Here is an 18741-nt window from a genome sequence, read left to right as displayed (position 1 = left end):
AAAAAAAAAAAAAAAAAAAATACGCTTATATATTTAAAATTATTCAATAAACAATAAATAATAAAAGTAAATGTAGTTAAAATAACATTTCTCTTATCTTCACATCTATACGGTCCTGAAAGCACAATAAGGAAACAAGTTAAACACTGCTGTAATGGGGTGAAAGCCATATAACCTTCACTTTACTAGTAACTAAGGGGTCTATTATGACAATTATGCGTTATCACCGGCCAGTAATAACTTATTACGTGGTAATTACGGCCGCGGAAGTCCTTCGGGATACGTGACGTCACACTACGGTAGTATAGTTTTATTACATAGTTTTGGTCAGTTTTAATGACTAGGTGTGGTAGAGTATATTTTTTTCAAGTAAGCCCAATTGTCCTATACTAAACAGTTTTAGTACGCTTTATAGATATTTCAAAATCTACTGGAGAATTTTCAATTTTGAACAGGGACGTAATAACAAGCACAATATTTTATATAAAAAATAATAATGAACATTTGAGAACCAGGAGCAAATTTACGATGTAAAGAAACACTTGTGAATTGAGAATCTAGGGTACACAATCAATTATCCCATTCGTTAAGCCTCTTAAAATATTAATGGGAATCCCGAGATCGCGTGCAAAAGGTCCTGATTGTCTAGGAGCAAGTAATGGGTTTTTCCATTCGACGTGAGCTATTGTCTGTGAAGGTGCGTGACGTGACGTACGGCGAGGTATATAGGTTAATGTGTCGGCGCCACTTCGATAATGGAAACGTACGCTATGGAACGCTTTACAGGTATTTTCCACCTACATTGTCGTAATACACCGTTTTAATGCCTCTTTCATAAAAATGCAAGAGAATTACAAATTTTCGTTTGACATGTGATAATACAATTTATACAAATAATTACTTGATAATAAGTCTTTTAAATAAATTATCTACTATTAACCGTGAAAAGAATTGTGGGTTTTTCTATAAATATACAACCGAAAAAATTACAAGTAGATTTTTCTAATGTATATTTTAAAGAATTTAAAGGCAATGTATGGTGCTGCGGCTTTTATACTTAGTAGATAAAATGAGAAATATTCTGTGCAGAATATAAATAGTGTGTTAGAGGGTGTCAGTGGAGGCGACCGGATCGTATCGTATTTTAGTGGGCGCTCGTATATTTTGCTTGTAAAGCAACGCGCGACTGCGGGCGTACCCGTCGGACAATGCTAGTTAGACCCCTCTATACATTGACATAAATTGCTTTCGGATAGCTTACTAACACTGTTGTATTTTTAAATATATTTGGTTTTTATAACTTACTAGCTGTTCCCATGCGGCTACATCCGCATGAAATAGTAAAAACTTTTATTGTTTACATTTGTCAGATTCTCAATTGAAAATGTCAAAATACCAATTACCTAACTATGGCAATTTTGCTTCCTTGATGTTGGCAGCAACTTATGGTCTCTTTCCCACACAGGGGTTTTTATCCAAAATATTAACCCCCTAAGATTATTGGCGTGAAAATATATAGTCTAAAGCGTGATGTAAGTGTAGGGCTATATATTAAAAATAGAATTATTCAAAAATATGCTGTAACTGCCGACATCTTTGACAACAAAGAAGTGTGTGTTTACGCTTTATTATAATAGTATAGATTTAAAATATTAATGTTTGCTAATCGAAGTCGATTGATCGTCTATTGTTTAGTATTCATAATATTGCTGTTCACAAACTCCATTTAAGGCGGTAATTTGGCACATTAAAGTTAGCAATGGCAATTTTATGGAGCGAAAAAGAGGGATGCTTAATAATGTAATTACATCGGCCGTCATTGGACCAAGGAAAATTTCCTTCCAAAATTTTATGCGCGGACCTCCGCTCGACAGACGCTGTATTTTGGGGCCAGGAAGTGAGCGATTTGTTGATTTATTTTTGTTACAAAATTATGACATTAAACCAATTATTACCATACCAATCTACAATTATTAAAAAGTACTTTCGATAACTATTCGATAAAAATTTTCCAGCCATTCAAAAATTACCTTACATTTAATTAATTATGCTTATTGTAGTTTGCGATTTGTAGCAACTTGAAGAGTTTTGTGGAATTATTTTAATCCATAACTTCATGTGTTATCATTTTTAATCCGATGGAAAAGTAATGTTGATAAACAATGCAATTGACGTAAACTTTTAGTGCTATGATAATTGCAAACACTATACAAGTACATTCCGCTTGAAACAGCTATTTTCTTGTTTGTCATGTATATTTAAACGATATAGTTTTATTACTTTGCTATAGTTATAATGACTTCAAAATATCTTTCTTTTTCAGAGAATAAATGTTAAAACGAAAGTATAAACTATATATAAATAACTATATATAAAAATAAACTAATAGTGTGATATTTTTAGAAAACGGCAAAACATTTTGCAGTATAAAAATGGGAAGTGACTTTTAACGCTGTAAACTGGATTAAGTGACACGCTTCTTCTAGTATCTTATTTCACAAGCTATGGCCGCGTAAAGCGTCACTAGGGGGCGCTGTGTGTCCGAGCGAGACGGCTGCCACCCGAGAATGCTGTCTCGCTTCTTTCATTTCCGTCTCTCCGCGTGTTTCGACAGAATTGTGATTATTTTCTTGAAATTCGTTCGTAAATCCCATTCCATTAACTCTGTTTTCGACTTGTCTCTTTATGTTCTTCTTCTAACTATATCGATGTGACTTATCGAAGTCTTTTTTCCTATACAAAATTAATTTACAATTTAAAAAACTGTTTCTTTACTTAAAGTTATCAGAGACGAAAATAAAATGTCGTTATTTAAAATTAAATTAAAAAATTTTGTAAAGAAAATAAAATACTAATATAAATGATAATAAACTAGACTACTGATGTAAATTGTAAATGTAAAAAAAAAATGTTTCTCGTTAAGCGAATTGTATATTCGAAGAAGAAGAAGAATTATATATAGAGAAATAAATATCTTAAACCACAAACCACAAAAACTGTTTCTTTATACTGTCTTTTCACTATGAGTGGTTTTCAAGCATACTTGTTTAAAACTCCTGAGAATGAATAGCTCAAATTAAATCTAATCGAATTCAAATGACTAATGAAAAATACATTACTTTACGTTGTGCAAGTGACGTAACATTAGTAATAATTACTCTCTAACCATAAAAAGACGTAAAAAACTCGTGTATACAACTATTACTCTTAATATTCTGTATTTAACCAAACGTAAAAACCATTTGGTTATATCCGTTTTGGTAAAGACGGCTTTGCGGATATCTCTTACAGGAAGATAAGCGAGTACTGCTGACACGGCAGCAGCGGAGTCTCCCACTGCGAACATTTGCGGGAGATGGAATTCAATGAAGCTAAACGATCTTGATCCATTTCAAATTGTAATTAATGATATGGGAAAATCTTACTTATAACTATTGGGATTGATTATTTGGTAAACTTGGTAAAAGATGATTTAGTAGAGAGTGATCTGACAGCAAACAGAACGCAATATGTAGGAACAAATCGACAGATCTTTCCATTCTGTTTCTGGATTTAATAACTAAAGAAAATCACGAGTATCAAATTTAAAAAGATAACAAAAACCTTACAAAAGCAGAGGCAGTTAGAAACAATAATTACAACAAAGGTCGGTTCAAACGGGAAAGTAATTCGACTTTGAATCTTGATAAAGATTGCTTTAAAATTCATAAATTACACTAATACGTGTTATTTTATTATCACTTACATTTTAAATTCTTTTTAACGTAAAAGGTTGCCTAATAATTAAATATTTCTTAGAGAAAGATTAAAGTTATCTATAAAAGACATTGTGTTTTGGCTCTGAAAAATATTTCTTTTAACCCGTTCCTTTTGTACTCTCTTCGCTTTGTCTTCATAGAAAATGTTATCAACGCCTTTGACTGGGAATTCTTTGCTTGTTTTATTTGGGAAGATTCCCTGTTAGGATTGTTCTTGGTAGAAATAATTTCAAGAAAATCGTTTTCAATTACTTTATTGACATTGTAAAAAACCTTAACTTAATTTATACACCTTACTGTAATACAAAGATTACCAAAAGTGTAATCCCAATTACAATAAATTGTAATAGATGAATAAACAGTTCATTTGCATTTATTTTGCGTTCAATGAACAAACATGTTTGTGTCCAAAAATGACTGATTGTAACTAGTTAACCGCATACCGATGGGGTTAACTAGTTACAATTACTAAAATATACGGTTCTAGACTTCGAAATCCAACCAATTAACGTTTGCGACTCAGAAGCGTAAGAAATGCTTGTTATAAATTGATACTTTTTAATTTATTTCTAGCCTGTTTTAGTCATATCAATGTAGTTTTAGCAATTTCCTAAAACGTCAAGATATTTCTTTTAATTACGGAAAGTCAACATATTTGTTTTATGTTATACGAAATAACAAATAACTTCAAAAGTGTTTGAGGTAGATTATTTCGTTTTTCAACCAATCGACGTTTTAAAATTTCAACGTCGTTGTATCATGACCTAATTCTTACCCCAATGATTAAGTCATAAGATTACAAAACACCAATAAAAGTAATATCGAGATGTCAATATGTTTGTACGTATTCAGCAGGCGTGCGAGTCGCGAGCAATAAATACGTCCCGACCGCACTCCACATAGAAATTCTCCCTTTATCGCGATTTCTTTGCGTCGATACGATAAGCCCCTCGTATCTCTGAGAGGCGGAACGTGAGACGATTCCGGCCGCACACATTAACGATCAAATTTGACGAATATTAGTGTCACAAATTCCCTTCCCATTGACTTGTGCGAGACTCGATATGCGAGGTGATGCGGCGTTATTTGATATGTTACATTATGACGCTCCACTTGTCATCATCAATTGATATTCAATATCCCTTTGAAGGAAATTCCGAAGCTTGTCATTGGAAAATCTCGAACATTTTGGTAATAATTTATGGATGTTCAACCTTTTAATGTAATTCTAGAAGACAGCTTGATAAACTCTCGTGAGAGAGTTCTTCAATAGGTATGAAGTAGACCATAACTACGTTTATCAGGGCTGATTAGAACAACCAACATGTAGCATAGACAACAAACAACAGGCAGCATAGAATCTGGGTAACTGTTCCAAAAAATGGTTATGGTAAATATATTCGCTTTACCGCACAATATAGCAGTCAGTCTATATAACACCAGTCTTTGGATAGATTGTCTTATATCATATATCTCTTTGTTTCTGAATTATCAAAATAGATCATGTTTCTTTCAATTTGTGTAAACTTCAATATTCCCCTGACTGTCAGTGTGGACGTTGACTACGATCTGTATGGCTCCCTTGCCCACTCCTATCCCGGCCAGAAGCTCTTTCGGTATTTCCAGGCCTGTCGTCTCCCCTGTCACCAATGTGCTGAGGATGCGGGGAGTGGGGGCAGATGATGTACTCGTCAGAAGAAGTATAAGAGTAAAGAACGGTAACACGATGCAGGCGCTCCTGGAAAATTAGAATTCTAAATGTTTAAAAATGTTTTGGAGACATCTACAATTAAAGTTGATTTTTCGATAATGGTGGAAGAAATGTCTACTTACATTGCGACCGCAGACGAAATATCACTAAATTACAGTACACGTAACATTATTAATAAAAAAACTTTCACTGCGACGGCAGCGCAGGGGCGAGCTTGCCGCTAGATCAGATAGCACTGTCCGACTGCGTCTACGTACGAAAAGATAATCACAATGAGATAACTGACATATTTTATCAGTTATAGATTCGTAGCCCAGTTATTCTGGGACGAAGTGAAAGAAAATCTATTTGATGACGTAGCTGTTGGCATAGATATAAATTTTAAAAGTATGTTTATGCTTGTCTACAGATTATATGGACTCGCTGTGCAAGGATCATTTCCTCCAGCGACAGTACCGGAAGCTGGACGGCGGCGTGCTGTGGTCCCGCAACGAGCGCAACCTCGACTGCTCCGTTACCTACCAGACTCATAGCGTCTTACAGCGCTTCATGCTGCACTTCGACATGCTGCAGCTCGACTGCAACGACCACCTCTACGTGTACGACGGCGCGCACGACACCGCGCCACCTAAGGTTAGAAGGCTAGGATAGACTATAAATTAAAACTATTTCCACATAGAAATTTAAAACCAATACTCCTGGAAATTGAACTTCTGTAAGAATATATTTTACGATAAATGCACTAGTCAGACATAATGGAATCTAATGCTCTTGTAACAGGGTCGTGGTGTCTGAGATACCGTACGATGACATTTCAATTATATTCTCAGGTCTGCGAGGTCCGCGACGTCTGCGCTCGGGGCTCGCAAGCGGAGAGTTAAATAATTTTGAATTGGTATTAGGAGGGATTCCATCGATATTATTTTCAATTTGGAGACATTCCAAGAAGTCGTGAGCGGCAATTATCGTGGAGACGGCCGATTATCTCTGATTGTTCCCGATCGCTGCGGGCACGGCGGCTCGTTAGTTTATATAAAGACCCTCGGCGATGGTATGCTAATGAGACTGCGAGGAATGCCCGCCTTGGTTCAATTACAACTGACTTTTGAGAACAGCGCTTAGTCAACTCGGTGCGGTAGCCATTCAATGGTTTCAGCGCTCTTAATTGCGCCATTTGATGATTTTATACTAGCTGTTATAGACGTGGTAACGTGCAACTGGCTATCATGTTGGTAATGATAGTAACATTTGTTACGTATATATTATTTTTCAAGGAATTCAGTGACTTAACACAGTATTACTGACTCACTGGCCGCAGCTCTCCACTAAGGCGATTAACAAATTCAAGTCCGTCGCCACAAAGTCCACTTATTGAAAATGTAAACGCCCACGAAAACCCTTTGCTTTGTATACTGTCTTGTAAATATTGAATTACTCTAAGTTGTGGTTAAAATTAATTTTCCGAAGTCCAAAAGGCTGGGGCAAGAAATTGTTGAATAAGATATATTTAATTCAGCATGAGAGCGTTGATGGAGGAGACAGGAGACAAAGGCAGGGGCGCAGGTGTCGCGGCCGCTCGCTAAATAATTAACACACAGTGAGGGACGCAACTTTGCGCATTTTAAATTCAAATTCGACAACTTTGCGCTCGTAACGGTCTTTTGAACAAAGGTCCTCCTGTTACCTCCGTTTCGGGGCTACGCTAAATACCTATGGGACTCTAAGTAGTTTTCTTTTGCGGTACGCCTTTGTTTATTTTTCCTTATCCTAAATACACACAATTAGGCAAGCTCAGGCGAAACCCGGGCCGGGCCGCGCGCAGCGGACCGCATGCTTGTTACGGCGGGTGCCCTGCCTGGGGGAGGTCTGTAAAAAGCGACCCCACGCTTGTATTTTTTGTATAACAAAGGCAATACCTTACGGATATTAGTTTTCTATATTTTATTATCAAGATTAAATGTATAAATTATTTAACGCAGTTTATTGTTTGCTTTTATTGAGATTACCATTTTGGATAATTTGTAATTTCTCTAACTTTTTGGCTTAGTTCGAGTTTTTAGATCAAAATTAACAAGTAGTGACTAATCTATATGTAGTGTGTTGCTATCGCCGCTATCTTTATCAAAACAGTATCTTATCTGAATCGAATAGTTATTATTGTATGACGTCTGTAATTGATAACACTGTAACATAGAATACGTTCTGTAGGAATTCGTTTAGCGCAAAACCGTTGCTATTCTATAACTGTAGTATTGAATGGGTTCAATTGAAAATAGAGTGTCACAGGTCGATGCGGTATCGACGTTGTCACGATGGTATCCCGGGCTTACGAGTTTTATGTCAGTTTTCGCGTTCAACAATTCACGACGACATTGTTTTTCACGCTTTCGTTCGATGTTATGAACATTTTTTTAGAAAGAGGCATTCAAATGTTTTAATATATTTCACACGCTGAAAAGAACACACGTTATTATTCTCTATAATAAAACAAAAAACACACATATTTACTTCAAATTGGTGGAGCTTTATAGACGCTTCTAGATTGAATCCACGTTTAAATTATTAGGAGAATTTCAAAACTTATTTCAATAAATTGTTAAGTATTACTTAAATGTTCTAAGAAATGTTTGTTTCACAAGTTTCCTATTGAGTTGAGTTCTAAAATGTTTGTTTCATCCGTATTGTTTCGTACAAGAGACAACCGCAAGTTTACGAGATTTTAAAGCTTAGTAAAACTTACATTCTATTTCAAAATACTTCGACATATATTTGATGCGCTCATCCAGTTTCCTCTCCTCAATGTGTTACCTAGTGAAGAAAATCTTACAGAAACTGTTTAAATCAAAGACATCTACGAATTAAAATAAATAAATTAAGAAGTTTGAAACTGAACAAAAGATTCCCTCGTAACTTTTATGTTTTAGAATCTTTTCCTTTATCTGTCCGGGGGACGTCGGAGTTTCCTCTAATTTAAAATAACAATTCAGATTGGCGCCGGGAATAAGTCGGAAGTGTTACCGGCGGATCGTTTCGCTAAAGTTCGCGAGACTGGAGCGAGTTGGCAACTCTGGCGCCTTGGCATCTCGAGCTCCTCGGTAACTTGAGCCCCCAAATTAAAGCATTTTAATTGTTAAGTGGGCACTTGTCGCAGCGAGCCGTCTGATGTCACCTGCTGCTCAGCTCTACTTTGTATTTAATTTTCACTTTTTAATTATTGCGCATAATTTTCTTCCTTATTCATAGTATACTTGCAGCACTACACGATGATAGGCGAGAGCTATGCAAGTGTGAGACCTTAATAAACGAGAGACATATCGCGGGTCTTGGAATCCCGCTTGTCCTGGTTTGAGTGTATTTTAAAGTTTTACACTGTAACATAATTTATAGTGTAATTTTAATATCAACTAAAATATCATGGGAAGTGACGTTCTCGCATGTCATTAATTTAATGTGATTACGCAATTATTTTACTGTACAGTGTTAATGAAATGATTGGCGATTGAAATTATTTTAACGTTTTTATTAAACATTTGATACGCATTATTTAACCAATATCAAACTGCAGAGTTCGTTTTGAATGTGTCATTTTTCTTACTATCATTAAGGTTTTAAAAAGAAGTCCTTTTCTTGTGATTTATATTACTTCTAATTGTTATTTCAATAATACCAGCAGTTGACAGCAAAACTAAACATTTGGTTGCAGTATACACAATAATTTGAAACTGTTTAACAATCGATGCATTGATTGTGGCCGTTAATTTTAACCGTGTGTAATTATGGAATGACGCTGCGGCGGGCGGTGAGCGCCGGGCGATTTGTTGAGCGTTCGAGCGGAACAATTGCGTTTGCAATGTAAATTTTAGTTGAACGTTATACAAAACAAATTGCAACATTGTTTCTGTTAAATGATAACCGCACTCGCATATTGTATTGGAGTAACGCGACCAGCACATAACTATGTTATCATAATCATAATCATAACAAAGCAATAATAATCATTTTCATTAATAGTAATTTCGGGGCCGAATACAAGTGATTAAACAATTTATCTAATATTAGCTTTCGGCTATGCCTCCATCCGCGTAGGATTACAAAACCAAAAGTAAGTAGCCTGTGTGTTCTACCAAAATATCGTCTAAATCTATGCCAAATTCCATCGAGATCCGTTTAGCAGTTTAGCGTACAAGCTCTAACTAACATACATCCATCCATGTTTATAATATTAATAATAATGAACATAGAAATGTTTTCGTTTAATATCTTCAAGTTAACTTCAAAGGTTTAGAGAGACATTCTGAATCGCCAGTCTTGGGATAGTTTGTATCAAGACTGCATACTACCACAAAATAAGGGAAAATGTTGCCGAGTTATGCTTTGATCTTGAATATTTAACGTTTTTGGCGAACGTCACTTCACAACATTGTGCTTTCTGTTCTGCGTTAAATTCCTTAACTTGACAAAGAAAAAATTCTTGATCTTTGTTCAATTGTTAATGCTACCCAAGACACGTTCAAAACGTAGGCAATGTTCTTAGATACCCTTTCCAATAGAGCTACAGTGAAGCGTCAATATCTTAGTAGATTACAGTGAATGCCACTTAACAGTGTCCCATAATATCAGTCTCCTGTCGCCGGCTCAGTTGCCGAGTCAATTAACAGCGATGTCCGGCTCGGAGGACCATGTGCTAAACTACTGCTAACTTTGATTACATGCACCTCAAGGGGAAATTTCCATCGATACGATCCAGTCTAGCTTTGCTTTAATTTAAACTAATGAAACCTTTGCCTTAATCATGTACACTGTAATTAGAAATGCCGTAGAGAGTACATCTATGTATCTATGTACTTTAGATATGCAAACTTTTCTAATTTGTTTTTAAATTAAAATAGATAATTTATCATTTTAATTCTGCAGTTTTTGGGGAGTAGCTGTTCTTTCAAGAATGTTGGAATCGATAAAGTTCATCTCATTGGTGTAATCTTAAAGTAATGTGGTTCATAAAGATGGTTAAATATAACAATATCTCTGCAACAAAGCAACCGCAGTTTTATTATCCAGAGCACCCTGTACACGCGCAATAGTTTTATAGTTTAACGAAACTAAAACAATGTTGTGAATTCATTAGGTAGACAAAGGGCGAAGTTTGTCCACGTGCGATGTGAAGTATTCGCAACTATGTTCACACCGCACTGAGTATGCGACAATCAACAACGGTGCCCACCAACTTTTGCTAACTTCACATCAGTCATGCTGGTAGTCTGCTTTGAAAATATACATCGGAGTTTGCTTGATTTCTACCTAGTGGTGGAAACCAAGCGATACTTACATTATAGCTTGAATTTCTTTACTTTCACTTTGATAAAAAAATCAAAAAGTAGTTAACATTAAAGTAGGAATGATTGTAAAAAAACTACAAGAAAGTTGTTGTGCGAATACATTCTTAAGTTCATCTTGACACATCGTGACTCTGTATCCAGGGCCGGAGTTAGTTTGACAAGTTAGTGGTGTCAGGTGATAGCGGCCAGGGCCGGCGCGTGACTGGGAGTCTAAGTTATCATGATGTAGGGGCTGCGATCACTGACACGACTTGAATCATAAGCAGCGCTCACTATCGTATGAATTATAATTTAGCGAATGTTTCAGACAAGAAAATTTAAAACTGCTGAAAATGTAGATGTTTGCTAGAGTTTGTAGTCTAACCGTCTGAACGGATTTCGATTTCGATGAAATTTGGCCTAGATGTAGAGGATAGTTTGGAAGAACGCGTAGGCTACTCGCTTTTTTTAGTTCCACGCGGACGGAGTCGGGGGCGAAAGCTAATACTGATAAAAGAGAGAAATCATTTTTTAATTGAAACTTTTTAAATTCAAACTCATATAACAACGTCGATGTAAATTACGTAGAATAAGTAAGGCGATTAACAAAATTCAATAGCTCTCATTGTATGCTCGACATAATCCGTTCCAATTAAAATTCACCCATTCTCATAACACCTTTTATTTACATTTCATTTTAATTTATCTTGTTGAACCAATGATTCCGAAGTCGAAAAACGCTGTAAATAAATTAATATATTCTCAATTTTTGATTCAAAATTATATTGTTTTATTTTAAAATTACCATACCCACTAACTCATAATTAACAGTTTTAAAAATATACAGACGAATTGATACACTCCTTCTATTGGTAAGTCTGGTCTAAAAATAGAGTGTCAAAACATCTCTTTTCATTCTTTGAATAGGAATGTCAAAACATAATAGTCCAAAGCAGGCTATTGCTCTTTCGTCTGTGAAGAAACAAAATATACTTTTGAACTGAAACTATTTATATACAAATTTTATAAAGCTCTACCAAAATGCTTGTTTAAAATCATTCCTGCAATATCTTGTTTTACATTTTTCCAATATCTGTTCTTTTATAGACATTGTATTTGACATCATTAAATAAAATTCTCATTCTATACCTGTGCTGCGAGGCGCAACGAGAGGCAAGACGACGCGACGGCGACACGGTGTCGCCTAGGTGGCACGGTGTCTCGCTGTGCATGCCGGCACTATCTGTAATCTGAAAAATTTTATATAAAGGAATTTTAATATCAACCCGGGGGTCGTCCTTTATTAAACTTTACATAAAGGAGCAGAATAAGAACTGCAAAAGTCCGGTGGAGCGCCTTTGATGCAAGACTCCCCCTCTTAGATGGGGGAGGTGTCGAGATATCGGGTGACGTAGGGGGCGAGCTGCGAGCGCTCGCCGTCACGTCGACGTGAAAAATGACACGATAGACCGCAGCGATCGCTCCACTAAGCCTCCTTCGATGAAGAAAATATTGCCGGCGCCTGGGCGCTTAGTTCACGGGCCGCACGTGCCGCCTTGCGCTCAGCTCGCGGCCCGCACGTGCTGTGGGGCGCTTAGGTCGGGGCCCGTACACGCTGTATTATGTGCCATTATATACTGGCGCTACGTGTTTTTGTCGATATTATTTTGAAGCACTCGGGAAGCGGTTCACTTTGCTCTTAGAGTTTTGTTCGCTCCAAGTATCGAAGTTAGAAACATTTTGATAAACTTTGTCGAAACATATTTATATTTTACATTTATATAAACTTACCTAAACATTTACAGGTACATATCTTAGCTAACTGGAGCATAAGAATTCATTAGTTAATTAAGAAGCTCTCAGAACGCGGCTGTCGACTGAGCGCTCGAGTGTCAGCTCAACAGTAACATTAGAGTAGAGCTATTTCATTAGGATGCTGGTAAAACGCGGCGGAGGCCTCTAAGAATTCAAGCAGACTGTCTCGTTAGTTGCTTGTTGGTGTTTCATTACAGCTCCGCGGGTGCCAGCTGACGATTCCCATACGTCTTTCGTCTTCATCAACGACATAAACATGTTAATGAAATATAACAAACATCAATTAAGTGTTGAATTCTAAATAACGAGACGGCTTTGACGCTCCCGTCTCGGATACAAAACAAACATGTTTCTTGTTAGTTTAAATGTTTTGTTAATGTATGTTTTATGACGTAATTAGCTTGTATACAAAATGGATAGTTAGTATTACCATGTTGTATACTACTAAGTATACAATAGAGTGCTAAATAAACTCGATATTGTTAGTCCTAATATAAATCTAAATATCAAATCAGATTTATTTACAGTGCCTTAAACAATCTTACTACGCTAACATTCCAACCATCATTCCATACATAGATTCACTAACAATCTATCGGTTGTATTGCAGGCGGATCTGTCGTGTCGCAACACGAAGCAGCAGGTGGGGGCGCTGTTCACTCGCAGCAACTTCGTCACCCTTAAGTACGTTACCGACAACTGGGGAACCGACGCCAACGGCTTCAAGCTAGTCATCACTGCCATCAAGGACCCTAGTAAGTCTCACGTCTGATATACAACATAATGTCTTACCATAACATCCTATTATTTAAATAACCTAGGATTCTTCTGAATTCTCTTTCTGTCTTTAGCGAGTGAGAAAGAAAGAGTAAATCGCAGAACTTTCTGCCCCGCATAGCCGCGTTGTGGAACGGTCTATCCTCGGCGGTATTTCCAAACCAATACGGCTTAGGGTCCTTCAAGAAGCGAGCCTATCATTTCCTCAAAGGTCGGCAACGCATCTGTAGTTCCTCTAGTGTTGCGGATGTCCATGGGCGTCGCTGACCACCTCGGTGTTCTCGCCGCTCGTTTGCCCCCCTTTATTATAAAAAAAAATATCTTTGCTATGCAAGCAAACGTTGTTATTCACTGTCTTAAACAAAATGCATGATAATTTATTTGTATGCACATTTAAAATAATCTAAAAATCAACATTATTAAGAACTATTTATCGATCGTGTTTTTTTGTTAATTATGTTTACTGATAAGTGTTTTATCAATGCAATTAATTCATGTACTACAAGATCTGATAAATGTGCAATAAACAGTAATATAATTGCAAATTTATCATATACTATCTTTCGTCTGCGACTCTGTCCGTGTGGAATTAAAAAAAAGTAAGTAGCCTATGTGTTCTTCCAGACTATCATAATCTATGTCAAATTTCATCGAGATACGTTCAGCAGTGTAAACTAACAAACATCTATCCATTTACACTTTCACATTTTTTTATTAGTAAGATTTATGCATGAGTGAAGTAGAGTGCTCTGATTTTTAAAAGAGAAATAATATAACTTAATAATGTAAGCTTCGATTTATTCATCACTTTGAAAAGCCGTCACAAACAAATCGAAGTAATAAATCGTAAAGGACGCGTGTGCCATTAAATACGTGTTTAAGGGAAAAAAATTGCCATCTCCGCAGAGGTCGCGCCGACCCTCTTTCATCGCCCTCTTTAATTTGCGCCAATGTTTATTTATTCGTACAAACAGCCGACAGAGCAGTATTACTGGCACAGCCTTTATTTACGTGTATATTTATTGCGTGTTTTGTTTGTATCGTACGCCCGCTGTCCTCTGTTGACGTGCTGAGAGGACCTGTTGCCAAATTAAATCGCTCACGTTATTTTCAAAGCTGATATATTTTATCGTTACTTGTAGAACTGTATATTGTTTCTGAATTTCATGGAAACAAATTTATTATGCATACATTTCTTTTCTACGCATTAAACTCGTGTACTTTCGATACTTTTGCTTTTTTTATGTGAATGACATAGTTAAGGTAGACCAAATCGGTTTAATTACGAAAAATATCTAAAAAACATTATTACCATTACGTTAATTATAATCCCATGTTAAATTTGTTTTATTCTATACATTGATTTAGGAGTCCAGGATTAGAGGGCTAGATATACTCGTCCGATACGCCTAACACAAATTCTTGTGGACTCTTACGTCACTTACATCAGATAGCGAAGTGATTTATTACGACGGCGTAGAGCTATACCGACGTTCACCGCCCCCTACTTGCCTTGTTAAATATTTAGTGTTATTGTGTATTCTAGGTCATCTATTGGCCTATTTTAGTATACATTGCATTACATGTGTTATATACTAACCTTTCGTTTCTTTTTTCATTCTCTTTATTGTATTTTCACAAAATTATGTGGAACTTTATTCGGCACAATATTTGTCCAATCAAAGAAGTTCACACAAGGGTCGGAACGGCCCAATATTTCGTCCCTAATGGCCGCAATAAATTTTATTGATATCACATTGAACGTGAACTTTTGGTGAGCCCAGCAAGTCGCGCCCTCTATCTGTCTTGACCATGCTACTAATTTGTTTGCACTCACCTAAGCTTATGAAAAGTTTCCGATTTAGACGTATAATTAAACGATTTTTTAAACGACGACTTAAAGAGAACTACATAAAAGTCAAAATTACTGTCCATGTATAAAAATTTCCTTGCCGAGTGTCTTAATTTCATCGTCCTTAGTACAATTCGAAATATATTGAAGAAAACCGGACATGTTCTCTTACGTTTTTCGTACTCCTTCCGCCAATTATAACGGAGAACTTCCAACGACGATATCTCGTACGGAAGGAAAGCGCGAGATTGTAATCATATTTCTTCCCTAAACTTTGCTTTTCGTGTTAACTTTTTGTTCCGTAAACTTTGCTTCTTTCAGTATTTCTATTTATCTGTCAACTCGGATCTGGCTCGAATGTTTTTTTTGTTATTTAATGGCTTTCTTTCTCTTTAAGTATCAAATAACATTTTTATTTGATAGTACTTTGGAAAATTGTCATCTTTTTTGACTGTAATTAAATACCAAGACTAATTTGCATGCTGCGTGTTAAGTTATTCATTTAGTCGCAAATTAACCTCTCCGGTTGAGGACAGGCTTTGTGGCTTAGCGTGTACCGCATTAGGCTTTATCGTACCTAACTGCTAGGGTTCAGACTGCGCCATTGCGCCGAGCTCGAACTTGCAGTTAAGTTAGAGTTAAATTTAAGTTGTCATTCCACCTTTGTTAGTTATTGAGGCAGTATGGCAAAAAATGTTTAGATGTTTAAACAAACTTGGAACCATTGCAGTTTTATTTGAAGTGTGAACTTTTGCAGTTTTTTTTATGATTTTTTTCATTAATTGATACACTAAAGTTGCATAATAAAATGTACTTACATAAAAAATAACTGCATGCATTTATTGAAGACATAAAGGCGATTATAAGTATCGGAAACTCGATGGGCATCGTAATATTTTTATTCGTGTGAGCGTCGAATTCGGTCGAGTTCCGTCGCCGGCGGCGCTCAGACCCCGACGGAAATTAATAAGGAAAAATACGCAATAAAACAGGTCTTTGTCGATGAAAAGCTTCGGTTTAACGACTTTTCGCACCTTAGATGTCGATATCTTTTACATGACAGACGAATTACCCATCGTTTATGTTTTACAGTCACTGTTATTGGATTGCTTTTGGATAGATATCAAAGACATACAATTTAGGTTCGAAAATGTCAATTCTACTTTTCTTTCACATACAAAATATTATCTATCAAAACTCACTGATTCTCCACAATATTCTTTATAGTAACTATAGTTTAATACCAGTAAAGCTATTTGTAAAGCGATAAATTTGAAAGCCACCTTCGTCGCGCCGCAACACAAGCATAAAGACTTCCCGCCAGCGTGTACTCGTACCATTGAATTACAACAACTCGCGTCACCGACGACCGAATAAAACTTTAAACAATACGTTCATACGCTCCGTCGCCGCGAGCGCCCCCTCCCGTCGAGATCAAAAGCCTCGAGGGAGACACCCCTTCTAATCCCCGTCCCCTGAGCTTCGTCTAAGCTTAGAAATAAAGATTATAAGCGATCAGAGCTTTTAATGTGCTCGATTGGACGGAGCTTTAAAATCGTTTCGTTCATGCGACTGCGAGGCGTTTGTCCGACTTTTGGCTCGTTAGTCTAGTCACTTTTGAACTCTCATTGGTAATTTAAGAATATTCCTCCTCCGTTAAGATTGCGGTTTAGCAATACTGCTTACGAAGCAATTCATGTAATTTAAATCGTTATTTTAAATTGACAAGAGTATAATTCTGACGTCATGATTTTCAAATTCGCATTTTTTTGTTATTCGGACAGTAACAACATCATTATAATTGCATTTATGTTAAAAAAAACTACTCATTAATTGTTTTTGTACAGAGTTTTCAACAAATCATGGATTGTAATGTAATATGGTTAGAATTAAAACATTTTATCGTACGATGAAACAGGAAAGTTTGGCTGCGTGTGGTTTGATGTGGAAAAAGGTCGGACACTGATGGAAGACATGCGCGTAGATAGTGTCGCTTTTACTAAATTGGATAGCCCCTCGCGAAACCGCTCTTATATAAAAGAAAAAACACATTACTATGGCTAAACGCTATACCTATAGTTAGATTAGGCTCCCAATACACGCATAAGTGAACTAACCAGGATTTTATTTCCTTTAGCGAACAAGTTAGCTGCTATTTTGTTTAAGTGATTCTGTAATCTGTGTTCTTCGCCTTGTAACGTATGAATACATATGCTACCTTCCAATACGCACTGCGGTTCCAGAACACGGGTGCAAGGAGTTCCGGTGTAAGCAGCGGGAGTTCTGCGTGAGCGCAGACCTCGCGTGCGACGGCGTCGACCACTGCGCTGACGGTTCCGACGAGGACACGAACGCTCTCTGCCACGGTAACAACTTAAATACACCCAGAAATATCATCTAAATAGTAAAAATGTCTACTAAAGTCTGTAAATTACAGAATAGGATTAGGTTCTTTGTATATAATTTTTTATAACCAAAAACAAATATTAACTATGGTAGAAAAGTTAATGCAACAACCTACCTTTGTTATGTAAATAAACTAAAATCCGAGGTCAAAATGAACGGCATTCATAACTTTATAACATTATTATTTGTTGGGGATACGCCAACACGAGCTCTGCCAAACAATAAGCTTTTACGACTCCAAATATTAACATAGAAATAAAATCAAGTTAATTGCACATAATGAGCACATGCCGCGGGAATTAGGAAATCTCCTCAACGTTTTATAGTAAAGCATGCGTTTAATAATGGAACTTAAAATTAGGATATTTAATAGCAACCAATATTCCTAAATTAAAGTTATGATTAGTATAAACAGACTGTCATTTAAAAAGATGGAACCCATTACCTTACAACATTGTGCCTGGCTTTTTATAAAAGCAATATCGTAGTCCATTAATCAAACGTAATATCATCAGGCGCTCCGTAGGAATGTGCAGCCTACAGTTTAATAGCCTTGTTTCATAATAATCCCGATATTTATGAGTCAAGTCGGCTCCGGGCTCCGGGACGCGTATTCTCTGTCATTTGATGTTATTAATCAAGGAAAGTTCGCGCTGCTTTGCATTTCTTTTGCCATTGCCGTGCGCCATTGTTGCCTATTGTACTACTATAGATCGTGTTGGCAAAGTTTTCCATTTAAATTAAAAATGGAATATTACATTTTTTCGTTATTCGCATTCAGAACAATAACGGAAACGTTTTTTTTGCAATAATTACTGCAATTCAGGAAAAGATAATTAATACCTCGATTGTAGTGCAGCTGCTAAAGTAGAGCTCGGATAATCCTCGCGATAATTGTGTCTGTACATCTAATATTAACCATGCATGCAGAGAGTGGCGGCGCGGGCGGCGGCGGGCTATGGCTGGTGTGCGCGGCGGGGGGCGGGGCGCTGGCGCTGGCCGCCGCCGCGTTCGCGCTTTGCTGCCACTGCCGCCGGAGGGCGCCTTCGCGCCGCACTCATCTACACTGTGAGTTGACCTTTGTCATCGGACCCTAAACTACTGATT

At 36.8% G+C, this 18741-nt stretch overlaps 1 protein-coding gene across 1 annotated transcript in view; it reads left to right on the top strand.

The window, feature by feature from the left end:
* The window catches only part of LOC106110034 (low-density lipoprotein receptor-related protein 1B), a 45496-nt gene that overhangs the window by 24930 nt on the left and 1825 nt on the right, over positions 1 to 18741 (top strand). The window contains exons 2-5 of the mRNA XM_013291716.1: positions 5879 to 6102; positions 13210 to 13354; positions 17472 to 17594; positions 18565 to 18702. Coding sequence (XP_013147170.1) covers positions 5879 to 6102; positions 13210 to 13354; positions 17472 to 17594; positions 18565 to 18702 — 630 coding nt within the window. The remainder of the gene's footprint in view (positions 1 to 5878; positions 6103 to 13209; positions 13355 to 17471; positions 17595 to 18564; positions 18703 to 18741) is intronic.

The sequence above is a fragment of the Papilio polytes genome, unplaced genomic scaffold (assembly GCF_000836215.1).
Source record: "Papilio polytes unplaced genomic scaffold, Ppol_1.0 DF820956.1, whole genome shotgun sequence".
NCBI classification, from domain to species: Eukaryota; Metazoa; Arthropoda; class Insecta; order Lepidoptera; family Papilionidae; genus Papilio; species Papilio polytes.
The sequence above is the reverse complement of the archived record's forward strand: the minus strand, read 5'-3'. Positions and strand labels throughout refer to the sequence as shown.